Source organism: Trichechus manatus, unplaced genomic scaffold (genome assembly GCF_000243295.1).
Source record: "Trichechus manatus latirostris isolate Lorelei unplaced genomic scaffold, TriManLat1.0 scaffold00011, whole genome shotgun sequence".
NCBI lineage: Eukaryota > Metazoa > Chordata > Mammalia > Sirenia > Trichechidae > Trichechus > Trichechus manatus.
Window position 1 is genome coordinate 29431977 of NW_004443947.1, and position 14822 is coordinate 29446798.

Sequence of the window (14822 nt, forward strand, 5' to 3'; positions counted from 1 at the left end):
GCCTCATATCTTTAAGCTCATATTAAAGGTCAAGGGATGAACACAGGGGTCCAAATCCTATATGGTGGAGTCTGCTGCTCTGTAGGTGACCAACGAATGTCAGTTTGGACTCTCAAATTGAGGATGAGTCTAGCTGCATAGCATCAGCTCAGCAACAAGATAATCACATTCTTTAATTGTAACCCATGTTTTCTTTATGTTGAGGTCTAATCCATATGGAAGGCTGTAGTCTTTGATCTTCATCAGCAAGTGCTTTAAGTCTTCTTCACTTTCAGTGACCAAAGTTGTGTCATCTGCATAATGCAGGTTGTTAATGAGTCTCCCTTCAATCCTTATGTCTCATTCTTCTTCATATAGTCCAGCTTTTCAGATTATTTGCTCGGCATACAGACTGAATAAGTACGGTAAAAGATACAACCCTGACACACACCTTTCCTGGCTTTAAACTATACAGAACTTACTGATGAAGATCAAAGACCACAGCCTTCATATGGATTACACCTCCATATAAAGAAAACAAAAATCCTCTCAACTGGACCAATAAGCAACATTATAATAAACAGAGAAAAGATTGAAGTTGTCAAGGATTTCATTTTACTTGGATTCACAATCAACATCCATAGAAGCGGCAGTCAAGAAATCAAATGACGCATTGCCCTGAGCAAATCTGCTGTAAAAGACCTCTTTAAAGTGTTTTTTTAAAAAGCAAAGATGTCACTTTAAGGACTAAGGTGCATCTGACTGAAGCTATGGTGTTTTCAATTGCCTCATATGCATGCAAAAGCTGGGTAATGAAAAAAGAAGACTGAAAAATTAATGCCTTTGAATTATGGTGTTGGCGAAGAATATTGAATATACCATGGACTGCCAAAAGAATGAACAAATCTGTCTTGGAAGAAGTACAGCCAGAATGCTCCTTAGAAGTGAGGATGGAGAGACTTTGTCTCATGTCTCAGGAGGGATCAGTCCCTGGAGAAGGACATCATGCTTGGTAGAGTTGAGGGTCAGGGAAATAGAAGAAGACCCTCAACGAGATGGATTGGCACAGTGGCTGCAAAAACGAGCTCAAGCTTAACAATGATTGTGAGGATGGCAAAGGACAGGGCAATGTTTCGTTCTATTGTACACAGGGTCTCTATGAGTCAGAACTGACTCGAAGGCACCTAACAACAACAACAATAGTGACCTGTGGTGTGTCCTCAAATCCCACTTGCCTAAGGCCAGTGAGGTGAGTTTCTACCTGTTACCAATACAAATCCACCTCTGGATCCCAGCACCATTTATTTTTCCCCCCTTCAAATAGCATAAGAGGAAGCCTTGCAGGGTTTTATCTTTTTCTGACAGTGGCCAGCAACTCTGCCTTCAGAAGGTATAAGAATAGTGGGGGTGTGTATACTAGAGAGTATGAGAGAGTGCATGCACGTTCGTATATGTATGTGTGTATGTGTGTGTCTGTTCTGAGGCTGACCCTCTCATCATCTTCTCATTTGAAGTCTCAGTGGGAAGGCCATGACAAGCCCAGAGTGCTGAGCAAATTATACAATAAGGTCTTCACTTTCTCAGATAAAATCTGGAGGGAATCCCTGGTTCTAGAAAAGTCTGGGCTGTCTTTGCTTTTTTACAGAGAGAGAGAGAAAGTCCAAATCTTGCTACAAAGAATAAGAGAAAGGAGCAATTCCAGCCCTGTCAGCAACTTCCCCTTCTTTTCACTTGGTCATCGCTTGCTGCCTTGCCACAAATCCACTCACTCAGCTTCAGGTGGAGTTTCTAGGTTGGTAGGTACCAGTTTAAGTGACTCATCTGGAAAAACAGAATGGGGTGGATATACAGATGACTGGATGGTAGACTGACTTACCCAAACCCAAAGATGACCTAATGATCCAAATAGTCGTCTACTATTTGGCCCCATCATCAGTATGGCATATTAGTATGGAAAATTGCTTAATCTCTCTGACTTTCCTCATTACTTTAATGGGACTAATTGGAATGAATTACTTCTTAAGATTGTTTTAAGGATTAAATGAAATAATTTATGATCAGTGCTTGGCCTGTGTCAAGTATTCAATATTTGCCAGCTGTTAATATTATCAAGGATTTCATTTTACTTGGATCCACAATCAATGCCCATGGAAGCAGCAGTGAAGAAATCAAATGACACATTGCATTGGACAAATCTGCAGCAGAAGACCTCTTTAAAGTGTTAAAAAGCAAAGATGTCACCTTGAGGACTAAGGTGTGCCAGACCCAAGCCATGGTATTTTCAATCGCCTCATATGCATGAGAAAGCTGGACAATGAATAAGGAAGACCAAAGAAGAATTGATGCCTTTGAATTATGGTAGTTGGTGAAGAATATTGAATATACCGTGGACTGCCAAAAGAACGAACAAATTTGTCTTGGAAGAAATACAGCCAGAATGCTCCTTAGAAGCAAGGATGGCGAGACTTCATCTCACGTATTTTAAACATGTTATCAGGAGGAACCATGATAAAGCAGAGGGTCAGTGAAAGAGGGGAAGACCCTCAATAAGATGGATTGACACAGTGGTTACAACAATGGGCTCAAGCATAGCAACGATTGTGAGGATGGCGCAGGATCGGGCAGTGTTTCTTCTGTTGTGCATGGGGTCGCTATGAGTCGGAACCGACTCGACAACACCTAATAACAACAACAACATTATTCTTGCTAGTAATATTGATACTAATACTACTGCCACTTCGCAAATGTTTCACGTTTATGATACATTTTTATGCATATTACTTCATCTCTATTCACAGGAAGCCCCTGAGGCACACTGACCACAGATTATAATCCCCCTTTAGCTGGGAGAAAACAAAATTCTGGGAGGTAAAGTGATTGGCTCAATACTTATGACTAAAAAATGGCAGAGCCAAGCCTAAAACCCAGAGCTTCTCAAACAGGAGCCAGTGCTACTGTGCTAGGCTCTAAGTAGGGACACAGAAATATGCAATGTAGCATGTTCTACCTGCCTAAATACTGCCACCCACTATTCCAGCTGGACATTTCCCAGGCCATACTCTGTCAATTCCTAACTATGTGGCCATGGGCAAATCACTGAACCTACCTGTGTCTTGGTTTCTTTCTCAAACAACTGAGGTGCTCAGTATATTGTTGGGAACATGAGTGTTCATACGTACCAGTACCAAACCAGTCACCATAGAGTCAATTCTGACTCATGGAGACCCCATGTATATCAGAGTAGAATTGTGCCCATAGGGTTTTCAGTGACTAGTTGTTTTGGAAGTAGATCACAAGGTATCTCTGGGTGGATTTGAACCTCCAACCTTTTGGTTAGCAGCTGAGAGCATTATTTACACCACCCAGGGACTGTTCAATACATAGTATACATTATTTAGATGAGGATGATGGTGGTGGTGGTGGTGATGATTACTATTACTATTGTGGTGTGTAGAGTGGATAAAAGGGAAGGAAAATAAAAAAGATTTCAAATTGAAGCCCTGTGTCTGCTAGGTTGTGGTCTCAGAACACGGCACCCTTTCAGCAGAAAAGAGGATCTTGTCCCTGTCATTTTACATGACTTCCTCAGTTTCCAGTAAGCTCAAGTGTTTCATTTACAGAGTTTTAGTGACTCAAGGGACCTTTGCATTTATATAGTGTTTATACAGACAACAGCTTATTTGATGTTCACAGAAACTTAGTGAGTTAAAAGGACAGAGGACAGAGGTTTTTTTGTTTTTGTTTTGTTTTGTTTTGTTTTTTTTTTTGCTCATCTTACAGATAGCATTATTGAGACTCAGAGCTTAAAGTGCTTGGTACAAGGATTCACACAAAGTCCTTGATAAGCCTGGGGAAGCTGAAGGCTCTCACTGGCCAGTTTGGGAAGCTAAGATTTACACACACTGAGATAAATCAAAGCATCAGAGAAATGGGAAAAGAGACATCCCAGAACCACCATTTGGTGATGGTGGATGAGGAGAGGTCAAGAGAATGGTTCAGCCTCAAATCATTTATTGTAGAGTGTCAGAGTCAGAGGACAGAGTTTCTCAGAAACATGTGCTTTATACAGAACTTGAAACTGCTGTCTCCATCTGTCAAGGTTTGAATTATGTCCCCCCAAAAATGTGTGTATCAGTTTGGCTAGGCCATGATTCCCAGTGTTCTGTGGTTGTCCTCTATTTTGTGATTGTAATTTTACGTTAAAGAGGATTAGGGTGGGATTGTAACACCACCCTTACCCAGGTCATATCCCTGATCCAATGTAAAGGACGTTTCCCTGGATGTGGCCTGCACCACCTTTTATCTCTTAAGAGATAAAAGGAAAGGGAAGCAAGCAGAGAGTTGGGGACCTCATACCCCCAAGAAAGCAGTGCCGGGAGCAGAGCGTGTCCTTTGGACCTGATGTTCCTGTGCAGAGAAGCTCCTAGTCCAGGGGAAGATTGACAACGAGGATCTTCCTCCAGAGCCAACAGAGAGAAAGTCTTCCCCTGGAGTTGATGCCCTGAATTTGGACTTGTAGCCTACTAGACTGTGAGAAAATAAATTTCTCTTTGTTGAAGCCATCCACTTGTGGTATTTCTGTTACAGCAGCACTAGATGACTAAGACACCATCCTTCAGGGCTGAGCCTCTGGGACTCTCATCCCCTACCTTTGCTCCAGGACGACTGGGGTCAGACTGATGGAGACCAGATCTTTCTCCTTGATTCCTGCCTCCTGGAACTCCTGACACCATCCTGGTACCCATCAACTCCCTCCACGAAAGATGGAGAATTGACCTTGGGTTTCCTGTAAACACTATTGGGTGCCAGCTCAGAGTCTGCCGTGGGTGGCATGCTGAAGCATAAATTTTCTTTCCTGCCTGGTGCTGGGAAGGTGCTGGTTAATGTTTCTACTACTTGAGCCGTCAACACTGACTGTCCACTGTCCCTCACCCAGCATCCCCCTACTGGATCCTGGCAAAGCATCTGAGGGAGACAGATGAGCCTTTCTGGACCCAGACCTTCTATAACTGCTTCTGCCTTCAGATGGATCCTTGCCCTTGGCTTCTCCTCTGGGTGCACTGTTGGTGTGAGGAATCAGGGCCTGTAAGCAGGTCCCAGCTGGACTACATCACAGTTATTCTAGCCAGAACACAGTTCAGGACCCTTCTGAGCTTCCCCTTTCCCACCTGAACAATGGGAAGAATAATCTTGGCTCTAACTATCTCATGCAATTGCCTTGAGGTTCTAAGAAGTTTATACATTATCCCTTTTTATTCTGAGCCTCATGTCTGATATCTCTGGTGCTGTCACTTAAGATAGCAAGTGGTTAAAAGGACTGCAAGTCTCTGCGGGGTGCAAATGGTTAATGTGCTTGGCTGCTAACTTAAAGGTTGGAGGTTCAAGTCTACCCAGAGACACCTGGGAAGAAAGGCCTGGTGGTCTGCTTCTGAAAAATTAGCCACTGAAAATCCTTACTGACAGCTTGATTTTGAACTTCTATCCTCTAGAACTATGAGAATAAATTTCTGTTGTTTTAAGCCACCTAGTTTATGGTACTTTGTTATTGCAGCCCTAGGAAACAAATATAGCTTTAATCCACACCTTTCTCATTATTGTTTCTCACGAACTTGTCTTGCCTTTGAAAGGATCTTAAGTCCTGAGAGACAGGAACTGTGTCTTATGTTCCTATTGCCCACCCTATCCCAGACTCCATCTAGCAAAGTGCTGGACACACCTTCACTTGGATATGCTTGATTATTGGCTGGTCACTATTTAGGGCAGGTATTCCTAACCTGGGAGTCCCTGGCTGGTGCAAATAGTTAATGTTCTGGGCTGCTCACTGAAAGGTTGGAGGTTTGAGTTCACCCAGAGGCAGCCCAGAAAAAAAAGCCTGGCAATCTACTTCTGAAAAATCAGCCATTGAAAACCCTATGGAGTGCAGATCTACTCTGACACACATGGGGTCACCATGAGGTAGAGTCAAGAAAAACTTTTTTTTCAAGAAAAATGACAACTTTTTTTTTTTCTTAACCTGGGATGGGCCTCCAGGAGTGTCTGTGATTCCCCCGATTCCTGCTCATACAGAAATATATGTATGTACATATGTGTATTTCTCTGGGAGAAAGAGTCCAAAGCTTTTTAATCGTATCCTTGAAGAGCCTCCAAATGCTAAGGACCTGACTTGGGGAGCTGGGTCTTCTCTGCCAGCAGAAGCTGACATATGGGCACCTAATGCTGCCTTCTTCCTGGAGCTCCCAGGGCTTCCAGGATGTAGGCTCATTAATATTCTGAATGGCTCCCAGGATGTCAGGCAGGGGGCAGGCCTGCTGGCTGATTGTCTTCACTCTGCTGGTGAGGAAATCGCAGCAGGGAGAGGAGGATGGGAGACACAAGGATATTACCCAAGTCCATATGCTGTTCCAGGCTGGGCCCTAGCTCCTGTTCCCCTCCCTCCTCCACACCAGGCTGGGCCTTAGAGGCTTCAGAGCAGAGCAGCTAAGCACACAAAGAGAGGTGGCAGGTAGATGGGAGGCTGAATCCCAGTTTCACCACTAAGCGTTTTAACCTTGCAAAGCTCAGTTTCTCCATTTATAAAGCACAATTAATACAACAATCTACCTCTGAGTGTTATACTGAGGATTTAATGAGATAATTTGTGTAAAGAATGTTCAGAGCCTAGTACATAGTGAGCCCTCAACCATTATTACTATTATTTTTAGAATTTTCCACTCCAGTGTTCTGCCTCTCCAGGCAGGCAGTGCTGGGCATCTGGGCTTAACTCACGTACCTCCCAGCTCTGACACAAGCTGAACCACAGGGCCCCTCACACTGTGCTGTCCTAAGGCCATGGTCAGGGCATCAGATGCCTGAGCCCCCAGCCCCACCTCCATAGGACTGGACGTCATTCAGATTTACCCAGCCCATTGTGGGCAGACAGTTGCACCCTAGAGGCATGGCCGTTTCAAGAGCTGGGACTAGAGATGCATTGACTCGGCAGTGGCCATGATTGTGTGTGGAAGGCCCCAGAGGTCAATGCTTACTGGCAAACGTCCTTGGGGCTGTAGGCCAGGCCTGGGACAGGAGGAGGAGCCCTGGATGGGGTCTGGTCCAGCTTCCCCTGCTAAGTTGCCTTGTGGCACTGGGTATATCTTTGACCACCTGGGGTCTGCTGTCTCACCTAGAAAATGGGGGGTACTTGGAGCTGGTCATCTCTAAGGTCTCTTTAAGCAACACGTTCTGTTGATTCTAGGTGCTAAACAAAGGTTTGAAAAGGAATCAGTTTGAACAGCTGATCTTAGGGCCAGAAAGTTCTGTTTTCCAGTGGGCTAGGTTTTCTTCTCCCCAAAGAGACTGAGGTCCCTAGGTAGTGCAAACGTTTGTGCTCAGCTGCTAACTGAAAGGTTGGTGATTCAAATCCGGTCATTGAGGGCAGAAGCTTTGCAGAAGAAAGACCTGGCATCTGCTTCTGTAAAGATTAGAGACAAGAAAACATTATGGAGCAGTTCTACTCTGTAACACCATGAGTCAGAACCAACTCGAAGGCCAAAGGTTGGTTGGTTGGTTGGTTTTTTTTAGAGACTGAGTGAGTTTCTTATGGGCTCAGTTTTGCCTTCTCCTATCTTCCCCAGTGCTTGCCCCAGTCCAGAGCACGCAGTAGGCGCTCAGGGAGCAGGTAGGCAGACACTTGTCTTGACTCCAAGCCAAAAAAAAAAAAACCTCAAAAGACAAAACAGTTGCTGTTGAGTGGCTTCTGATTCATGGTGACCCCATGAATGTCAGAGTAGAACTGTGCTCCATCGGGTTTTCAATAGCTGATTTTTTGGAAGTAGATCATCAGGACTTTCTTCCAAGTCACCTCTGGGTGAACTCAGTCTCCAACCTTTCTGCTAGTAGCTGAGTGCATTAACTGCACGACCCAGAGATTCCATGGCAAAATAAGTCATTATTCTTTTGACTATGTCAACCACCTCCTGTCTAACCCCACTGGGGCAGAAGCAGAAGAATGAATATACATTAAAACAAGAAGGATGCAAGTTAGATCATAAGAAAAAAAATAATTAGACACTTAAATTTCTAGAGCCAGTTGAGATCTGGGAGTCATCTCTCCAATCTCCACATTTCCATGGTTAAGATTTTCACAGGAGATCTGAATAAGTGTTTCAAGGTCACCCAGATAGTCAGGGGCTCAGCTGGACTTGGGACCCAGCTCTCCTGCCTCGTGGTTCAGAGCCCTTCTTGCTACCTCCCATTGCCTCCCAGGCTTAATCACTGTCACTGTGGTGTCAGAATGTCTTCCAGGAACATCATTAAGATGGGAGAGGCAAGGGAGCTGGGAGGTTGGGAAGCTGAGGGCATGCCCTTGGACCTTCTGAAACCAGTCTCACATTGCAAACAGAATCTGTCTCGAAGATGGAGTCTGGGAGAACATTTTAAATAAGTCAGGGACAGGCACTGCACTTTTGGCAATCATTCTGGAAGCTGCCTGGTGTCTGCCATTGCTACCTAATGAGGCAAGGGCCACCCTGCGTGGGGGCTGGTGGAGGGCAGAAATGGCTGCTGGCAGACCTTAGCTTGTTCCTCCTGTAGTCAGCCAGGCCAACGCTGAGCTTTGTTCCAAATGACAGGACGACATTTTCTTCTCTACCTAAAGGCACTTTATCAGGGCTGAGCAGGGCTTTGAACCTGTTAGGTCTGGTTCGAATCCCTGCCAAGAATTTGTATTTTCTAAATTCCCAGGCGATGCTAATGCTGCTGGTTCGGGATCAATTCTGAGAACCACTAGTAGAGTAGTGGTTCTCAAAATTTACTACCCATAAGAATCACCTGGGGATTTTGTTAAAATGTAGATTCCAATTCATTATATCTGGGGTGGAAATGCAAATTCTCAGAAGGGGTTCAAACCGGAATGAACCGGTTTGAAGCCCTGAGGCTGAGGAACAGCTGGTGACGAGCTCCTCTCTTTCCGTAGGTTGTGAAAATTGCTAGAGCTGTACACGTGTGGTTGGAAAACAAGTGGAAATAGTTGCACACTTTGCTCTACATTTCTCCGTCGTTTAGAAATGCTCCTTTCTTGCCCAGAAACCCAAATCCACCTTCTGTTGAATGTAATCTTGAGAGTAGAGCTGGTCTTACCCAGGCAACTCTACTGGTGTGTTTGTTGGGAGTTGGGAGGGCAGGGTTGGGGGTGGAGGGGGCGGGGCAGGTTCCTGAGGGGCATCTGCATCAAATAATCTTGCTGTTGTTGGCTTCCCACTGTGCCGGCCGGATGCTCTGTCGTCCCTTTGTGATGAGCACTGCCCTCTCTCTCCAGTCTCCCTTGGAATTCTAGCCTGTCTATCAGGAGGCACTAGAGACATTGTATGGTGCTGTCCATCGGCACTATGACAATCACAGCCTGGACTCAAGGTACTTCTAGAGACCCACTTTAGGAGCTCAAGGGTAATAGAAGCTGAGGATCAGTCTTATAAACCAGGGATGTTAAATACATGACCCACATGTACCACTGAGCCCTGGTGGTGCAGTGGTTAAAACCCTTGGCTGAAAATGGAAATGTTGGTGGTTCGAAACCACCAGCTGCTCCGTGGGAAAAGATGTGGCAGTCAGCTTCCATAAAGATTTACAGCCTTGGAAACCCTACGGGGCAGTTCTACTCTATCCTATAGGGTGTCTAGGAGTTGGAATCGACTCCATAGTAGCGGGTTACCCGTACTGCTGCCTCATCCTGCTTCCACAGCAGACATCACTAATTGAATATTTATAGTCACTGTGTTTATGTTCTCTGTGTTCCCTGTTGAATCTGAATTCAGCCTCAGAATCCTTGGCATAGCCAATAGACTCGTGTGGACACGGCCACATTTCATCCTTGTTCTTCAACTGTCCTTAGGTGCGAATAGAATATACGGTTGCAATGCTGAGAGGCAAGAAGGTAGGACTGGAAATGGGAGTCCCTGGTGGTGAAAACAGTTAATGAACTCAGATGCAGTTAATGAAAGGTTGCAGGTTCAAGTCCACCCAAAGGCACCTTGGAAGGAAGGCCTGGTGATCTACTTCATTGAAAACCCTAGAGAGTACAGTTCTACTCTGACACACATGCGACCGCCGTAAGTCAGAATCAACTGGAAGGCAACTGGTTCAGAAACACTTTCAGCATCCCCCCACAACGTAAACCCTCATGAAAAGTGCACAGAGAGTAAAGTAATGATGAAATCCAAGAAAATCAGAGCAAGACGGAGATTGATCAAGTCATTCAGTTTCATACCTGTTCATTTCAACTTACCTTTCCAAACACAGAGAATCACCTGCTTCCCTGTTTCAGCATAATCCCTAAGCAGAAAATATAGCCTTTTAAGGGATGACTATTCCATACCTTTTTTTTTTATTTCTACATGAGCTTTCATATATACCAAGAGCCACAAACACAGTGCTGTTGTTCCAAAGTTTTGCCATGCTCTTCTTTTTTTTAAAAAAATGACTGCGTTCTGACTGCATGTGATATGAAATCTCTTACGAGGCTCCCACGAGGTGGGGCCATCATTACTGGCCTTACCTGCTGCAGAGCTCTCTGGATGTCGATGCCCTGGCCCCAGGGCACAGCTGGGTTAGCTAGACAGTCCCCAGCGTTCCCCCGGCGGGATATATCGATCCTCTGCCTCCGCAGACTCTGGAAAGCCTCAGCCATCACCTTCACTCCATCATACGTGAGCGCAGAGGTGTACTGGTGGGAGGAATGGAGACGGGTAGGTAGCAAAGAAAACTGACAGGGAGGTAGGGTGGGAGCAGCGATGGGAATGTGTGCAGTGGGCCAGGCAAGCTACAAGGGAGAAGGGGGACAGTGGTGAACCAGGAAATGCCTGCTTTTTCAGATGGGGGCAACTAGCCCATGTTGCCCTCCTGAATTGTGAGCTTAATATTGCCGGATATGATTTTTGAAGAGAAGCCAGAATTCTAGATTTTTGTGTACAATCTTGTGATTTTTAAAATGCTGGTTCAATGGGGGTGGGTGGGAGGTGCAGGGGAACAAGAATAGACTAAATAAAACACATCTGCAGGCCAGATACATGCCAGGGAGGAGCAGTTCATTTTCTCTGGGTTACAATCACTGATTGGGAGCCAAAAGGAATTGTTTACTCCACCATCCCTTGTGTCAGTAAAAGAACAAAAGAATTCAAAAAGAGGGAGCTCTTAATTATTTCTGCACGCAGCTTACCCAACTCCTAGGCTTAAGTCCTGCAAATTTTCCTCTTGTGCTTATTCTTGACAACTCTTAATTTTTGTTTTTTTCTTTAACCAAAAGGGGAGTAAGTTGTGGATGAAACAAAACCAGGATAATAGTCCAGGACAATATTTCCTCTCTTGGAACCAGTATCTGTCTTCTTCATTAATTTGTCTTTAATACCTAGCTTGTTGTCAGGCACATTGTAAATTTCTAATAGTTATAGAATGAATGTATACATATATTTCTAATTTTTAACTTTGATTCTCTCACATCTTATAGCTGAAAAAATTATTTTGCATATGGTTATTTTTGTAAGCTGCTCCAATCTTTTGGTAATGAGGAGGGGTATTCACATATCAAACCTGAACGTGATGGAGATTGTGAGGATGACACCAGGCTGGGAAACATTTTGTTCTGTTGTACGTAAGGTCACCATGAGTCAAAGTTGACTGAATGGCAACTAACAACAGCATTCACATATTAATTTAAATAATGCCTATGTGTTTTCTCAAGGAGCTCTGGTGGTGCAATGATTAACCACTAGGCTGCTAACCTTTTGGTTCAATTGGGTTTGAACCCACCAGCCGCTCCGTGGGAGAAAAGACCTGGGGATCTGCTCCCATAAGACTGCAGCCTAGGAAACCCTATGGGGCAGTTCTACTTTGTCCTATAGGGTCACTATGAGTTGAAATCGATTCAATGGCACACAACAACATGTGTTTCCTCATTGTTTTAAAGCACATTTGTGATTTTGTTTGCATAAAATCATATTGGAATATGTCTTCATTCCTGGAAGAGCTAAATCAGCTTGCACAACAGTGGGATGAGAAACATCTCAATTAAACAACCTGATATTCACAAAAAAAGTGACCCATTGGCAAGAAAAAGTCTGCCAAGGATTCACTGTTTTGTGCCAGATAAACAAACTTGGCCTCAGAATCCTTCTCAACACACTGTTTCACACAGCCACTGCCAAGCCATTGGATTTGAAAAGGGGAAGACAAGTTACTTGCTATCCCTATTCTAAGCTATTCTCAAATAGCAAACAAAATAGATTTTGGCTGCAGGATTTTGAGTTGCATTGGTGAGAAGTGAAAGGCAGATAGTTTGCATGCTGAGGGACAATACACCTGCCTGAGACTGAGATCTGCTGAGTATTATTTAGTTAGAGTACCCTAATTTTTAGCTGGGCACATGGCTGACCAGAATAAGGGCTGCCACATTGCCCAATTTAAGGAGTCCCTATCCACATAGAAATAAATGCAAATGGCAACCCCCTAGAGCTGGGTGGCCCTGCCTAGAATAGTGATACCATTTTCTAGCCCCCCTTGCAGCCACCTGGGGCCAGGCTTCTAAGACGTGGCCAGTGGCATGTGAGTGGAAGATCTATGTGTGATTTATGAAGAGTTTTCAAGGGAGCAGTCATGCTTTTCATCTTCCTTTTGTCCTTACTGCTGGTTAGAATTCTGAGGTAATGGCTGGAGCATAAGCAACCATCTTGTGCTATAAGGTAGCAGCCATATGCTGAGGATGGCAGAACAAAAAATAATAGAGTCCTGAGTGTTTGATGATTTTAGAGCCATTGTACAGGCCCTGGACTGCTGACTTCTGAATTTTGTTTACATGAGAGAAAAATAAAATGTCTATCTTGTTAAAACCATTCTCATTCTGATTGACTCTTGCAGCGTGACCCTAATCTCTAAGGATATATTTTCCATAGCTCGTTCCTATTAGAAAGCTTATCTCTGGATCCCAGGCTGGTCCTTGGCTGCCTGCTTACCTTAGGTCTCTTCCAATCCACTCGGGTGTGGTCTCGAGCATCGCTGTTCTTCCACTGCTGCATGATCTTGGCTGGAATGGTGTCTGTGTAGTTCACCAACTGGAAACCTGTCACATTTGCTCCACTCTCCTTGAACTTGTTTAGGTCAATGTCCATGAAGCCCTGTAGAGGAGGGGGGTTGCAGAAGTAAGACTATCCTGCCTGGAAAAATCAACTTTAAATATGTTACAGAATCACAGAACTTTCCATCCTGTTGCACAAGGTGGACATAACTCTAGAGATGGTTGTGCTTCCCTTTCTTTTGAAGTCCATTATCGCTTTGTGCACAAAGTAAGCACTGTGGTTAAGAGCGTTTGCTCTGGAACCAGTCATGCCTGGGCTTACGTGCTGACTCTGCTACTCACAAGTCACTAGTTCTACAACCTTGGACTCAGTTACTTCATGGTTTTCTTGTTTGTATAATGGAGCTTAGAAGGTTGTGGAGAAGATTCAATACTAGGATTCATATAAAATGAGTGGTGCAAACTACACGATCAATAAATTGTGGCTGGGTTATTATGATAACAGGGACATATAGAATAAAGTAGACATGTATAAGAAAGGAATTGTCTCATCTATATTCCTCCCCCGCACCCCCAGCCCTTTTGGAAGAACAAGAATCTATAGTCCATCAGGGGCAAGCTCCTACAACTTCTCCCAAGTCACCAGCAAGCTTGTGGCAGAGGCTGGATTGTGATCTGGGTCTCCATCTCCATCCCCTTCTGTGTATTCTTTCCCATACAACGGTCTAGCTGTTCTCTACCTGATGAAGCCTTACCAGTTCTAACACCCACAATGATTCTTTATTGGGAATGAAACTTTTCTCCCCATTTGGTGAAGTTCATTCAAACTCAGGAAGCCTTGCACTTAAAAAGGAAACCTTTCATTTGTATGATACGGTCAATAATTTACAGTAAGTCCATACTTGTGGCTCATTTCACTTTAGACTATATAAAGTAGAAATTTTTGTGTCTATTTGCCAAATCAAGGAACTGAGACAGAATGACAGAATTGACTTGTATGCAGTCATTCAGTGAGTTAGTGGTAGAGAAGGGATCAGAACTAAGGTCTTCTGTTAATAACTCTCTCACTCACTTGACCGCTAATCATTCAACAAACATATTTGAGGACCTACAGGGCACTATTCTAATAGTAAACAAAACAAGTTATGTCCTACCTTTATGGAGCTTACATTCTAGCGGAGGAAGATAGACAAAAAAATAAGTGAACAAGTGAATAGGTATATTGTATAATCCAGTATAGCACAGTGTAGTACAGTATAATATACTACACACTAACAATGAGTCCTATGAAGAAAGATAAAGTGGGATAAGAGGATGGGGAGGGGAGAGGTCATGTGTTGGAGCAGATAATCAGGATGGGTCTGTCTGAGGAGGTGGTATTTACACAGGCACTTGAGTGAAGTGAGGCCCTGTGATTGAACCTCAGGGATATTTGGAGAAAAGCATTCTTTTTAAAAAGTTTTTAATTGTGCTTTAGTTGAAAGTTTACAGAGTGAATTAGTTTCTCATTAAACAATTAATACACAAATTGTTTTGTGACATTGGTTGTCAACCCTGCAATATGTCAACACTCTCCGTTTCTCGACCTTGGGTTCCCCATTTCTATTCATCCAGCTTTCCTGTCCCCCTCTGCCTTCTCGTCCTTGCCCCTGGGCTAGTGTGCCCACTTAGTCTCATATACATGGTTAAGCTACTTGTGTTACTATTTATTTTATAGGCCTGTCTAATCTTTGGCTGAAGGGTGACCATCAGGAGTGACCAGTACTGAGTTAAAAGGGTGTCTGGGGGCCATGCTCTAGGGGTT

General features: G+C 44.1%; 1 protein-coding gene across 5 annotated transcripts in view; it reads right to left on the reverse strand.

Annotated features, from left to right (window-relative positions):
• The window catches only part of GRIA1 (glutamate ionotropic receptor AMPA type subunit 1), a 379118-nt gene that overhangs the window by 142389 nt on the left and 221907 nt on the right, over nt 1-14822 (reverse strand). For all 5 annotated transcript variants that reach the window (XR_001121565.1, XM_004371282.1, XM_004371280.1 and 2 more), the window contains 2 exons: nt 12957-13118; nt 10508-10675 (listed from right to left, as the gene is read on the reverse strand). Coding sequence is in view for 4 of the 5 variants with exons in the window: in XM_004371282.1 (XP_004371339.1) it covers nt 10508-10675; nt 12957-13118 (330 nt within the window). In the remaining variant the exon portion in view is untranslated. The remainder of the gene's footprint in view (nt 1-10507; nt 10676-12956; nt 13119-14822) is intronic.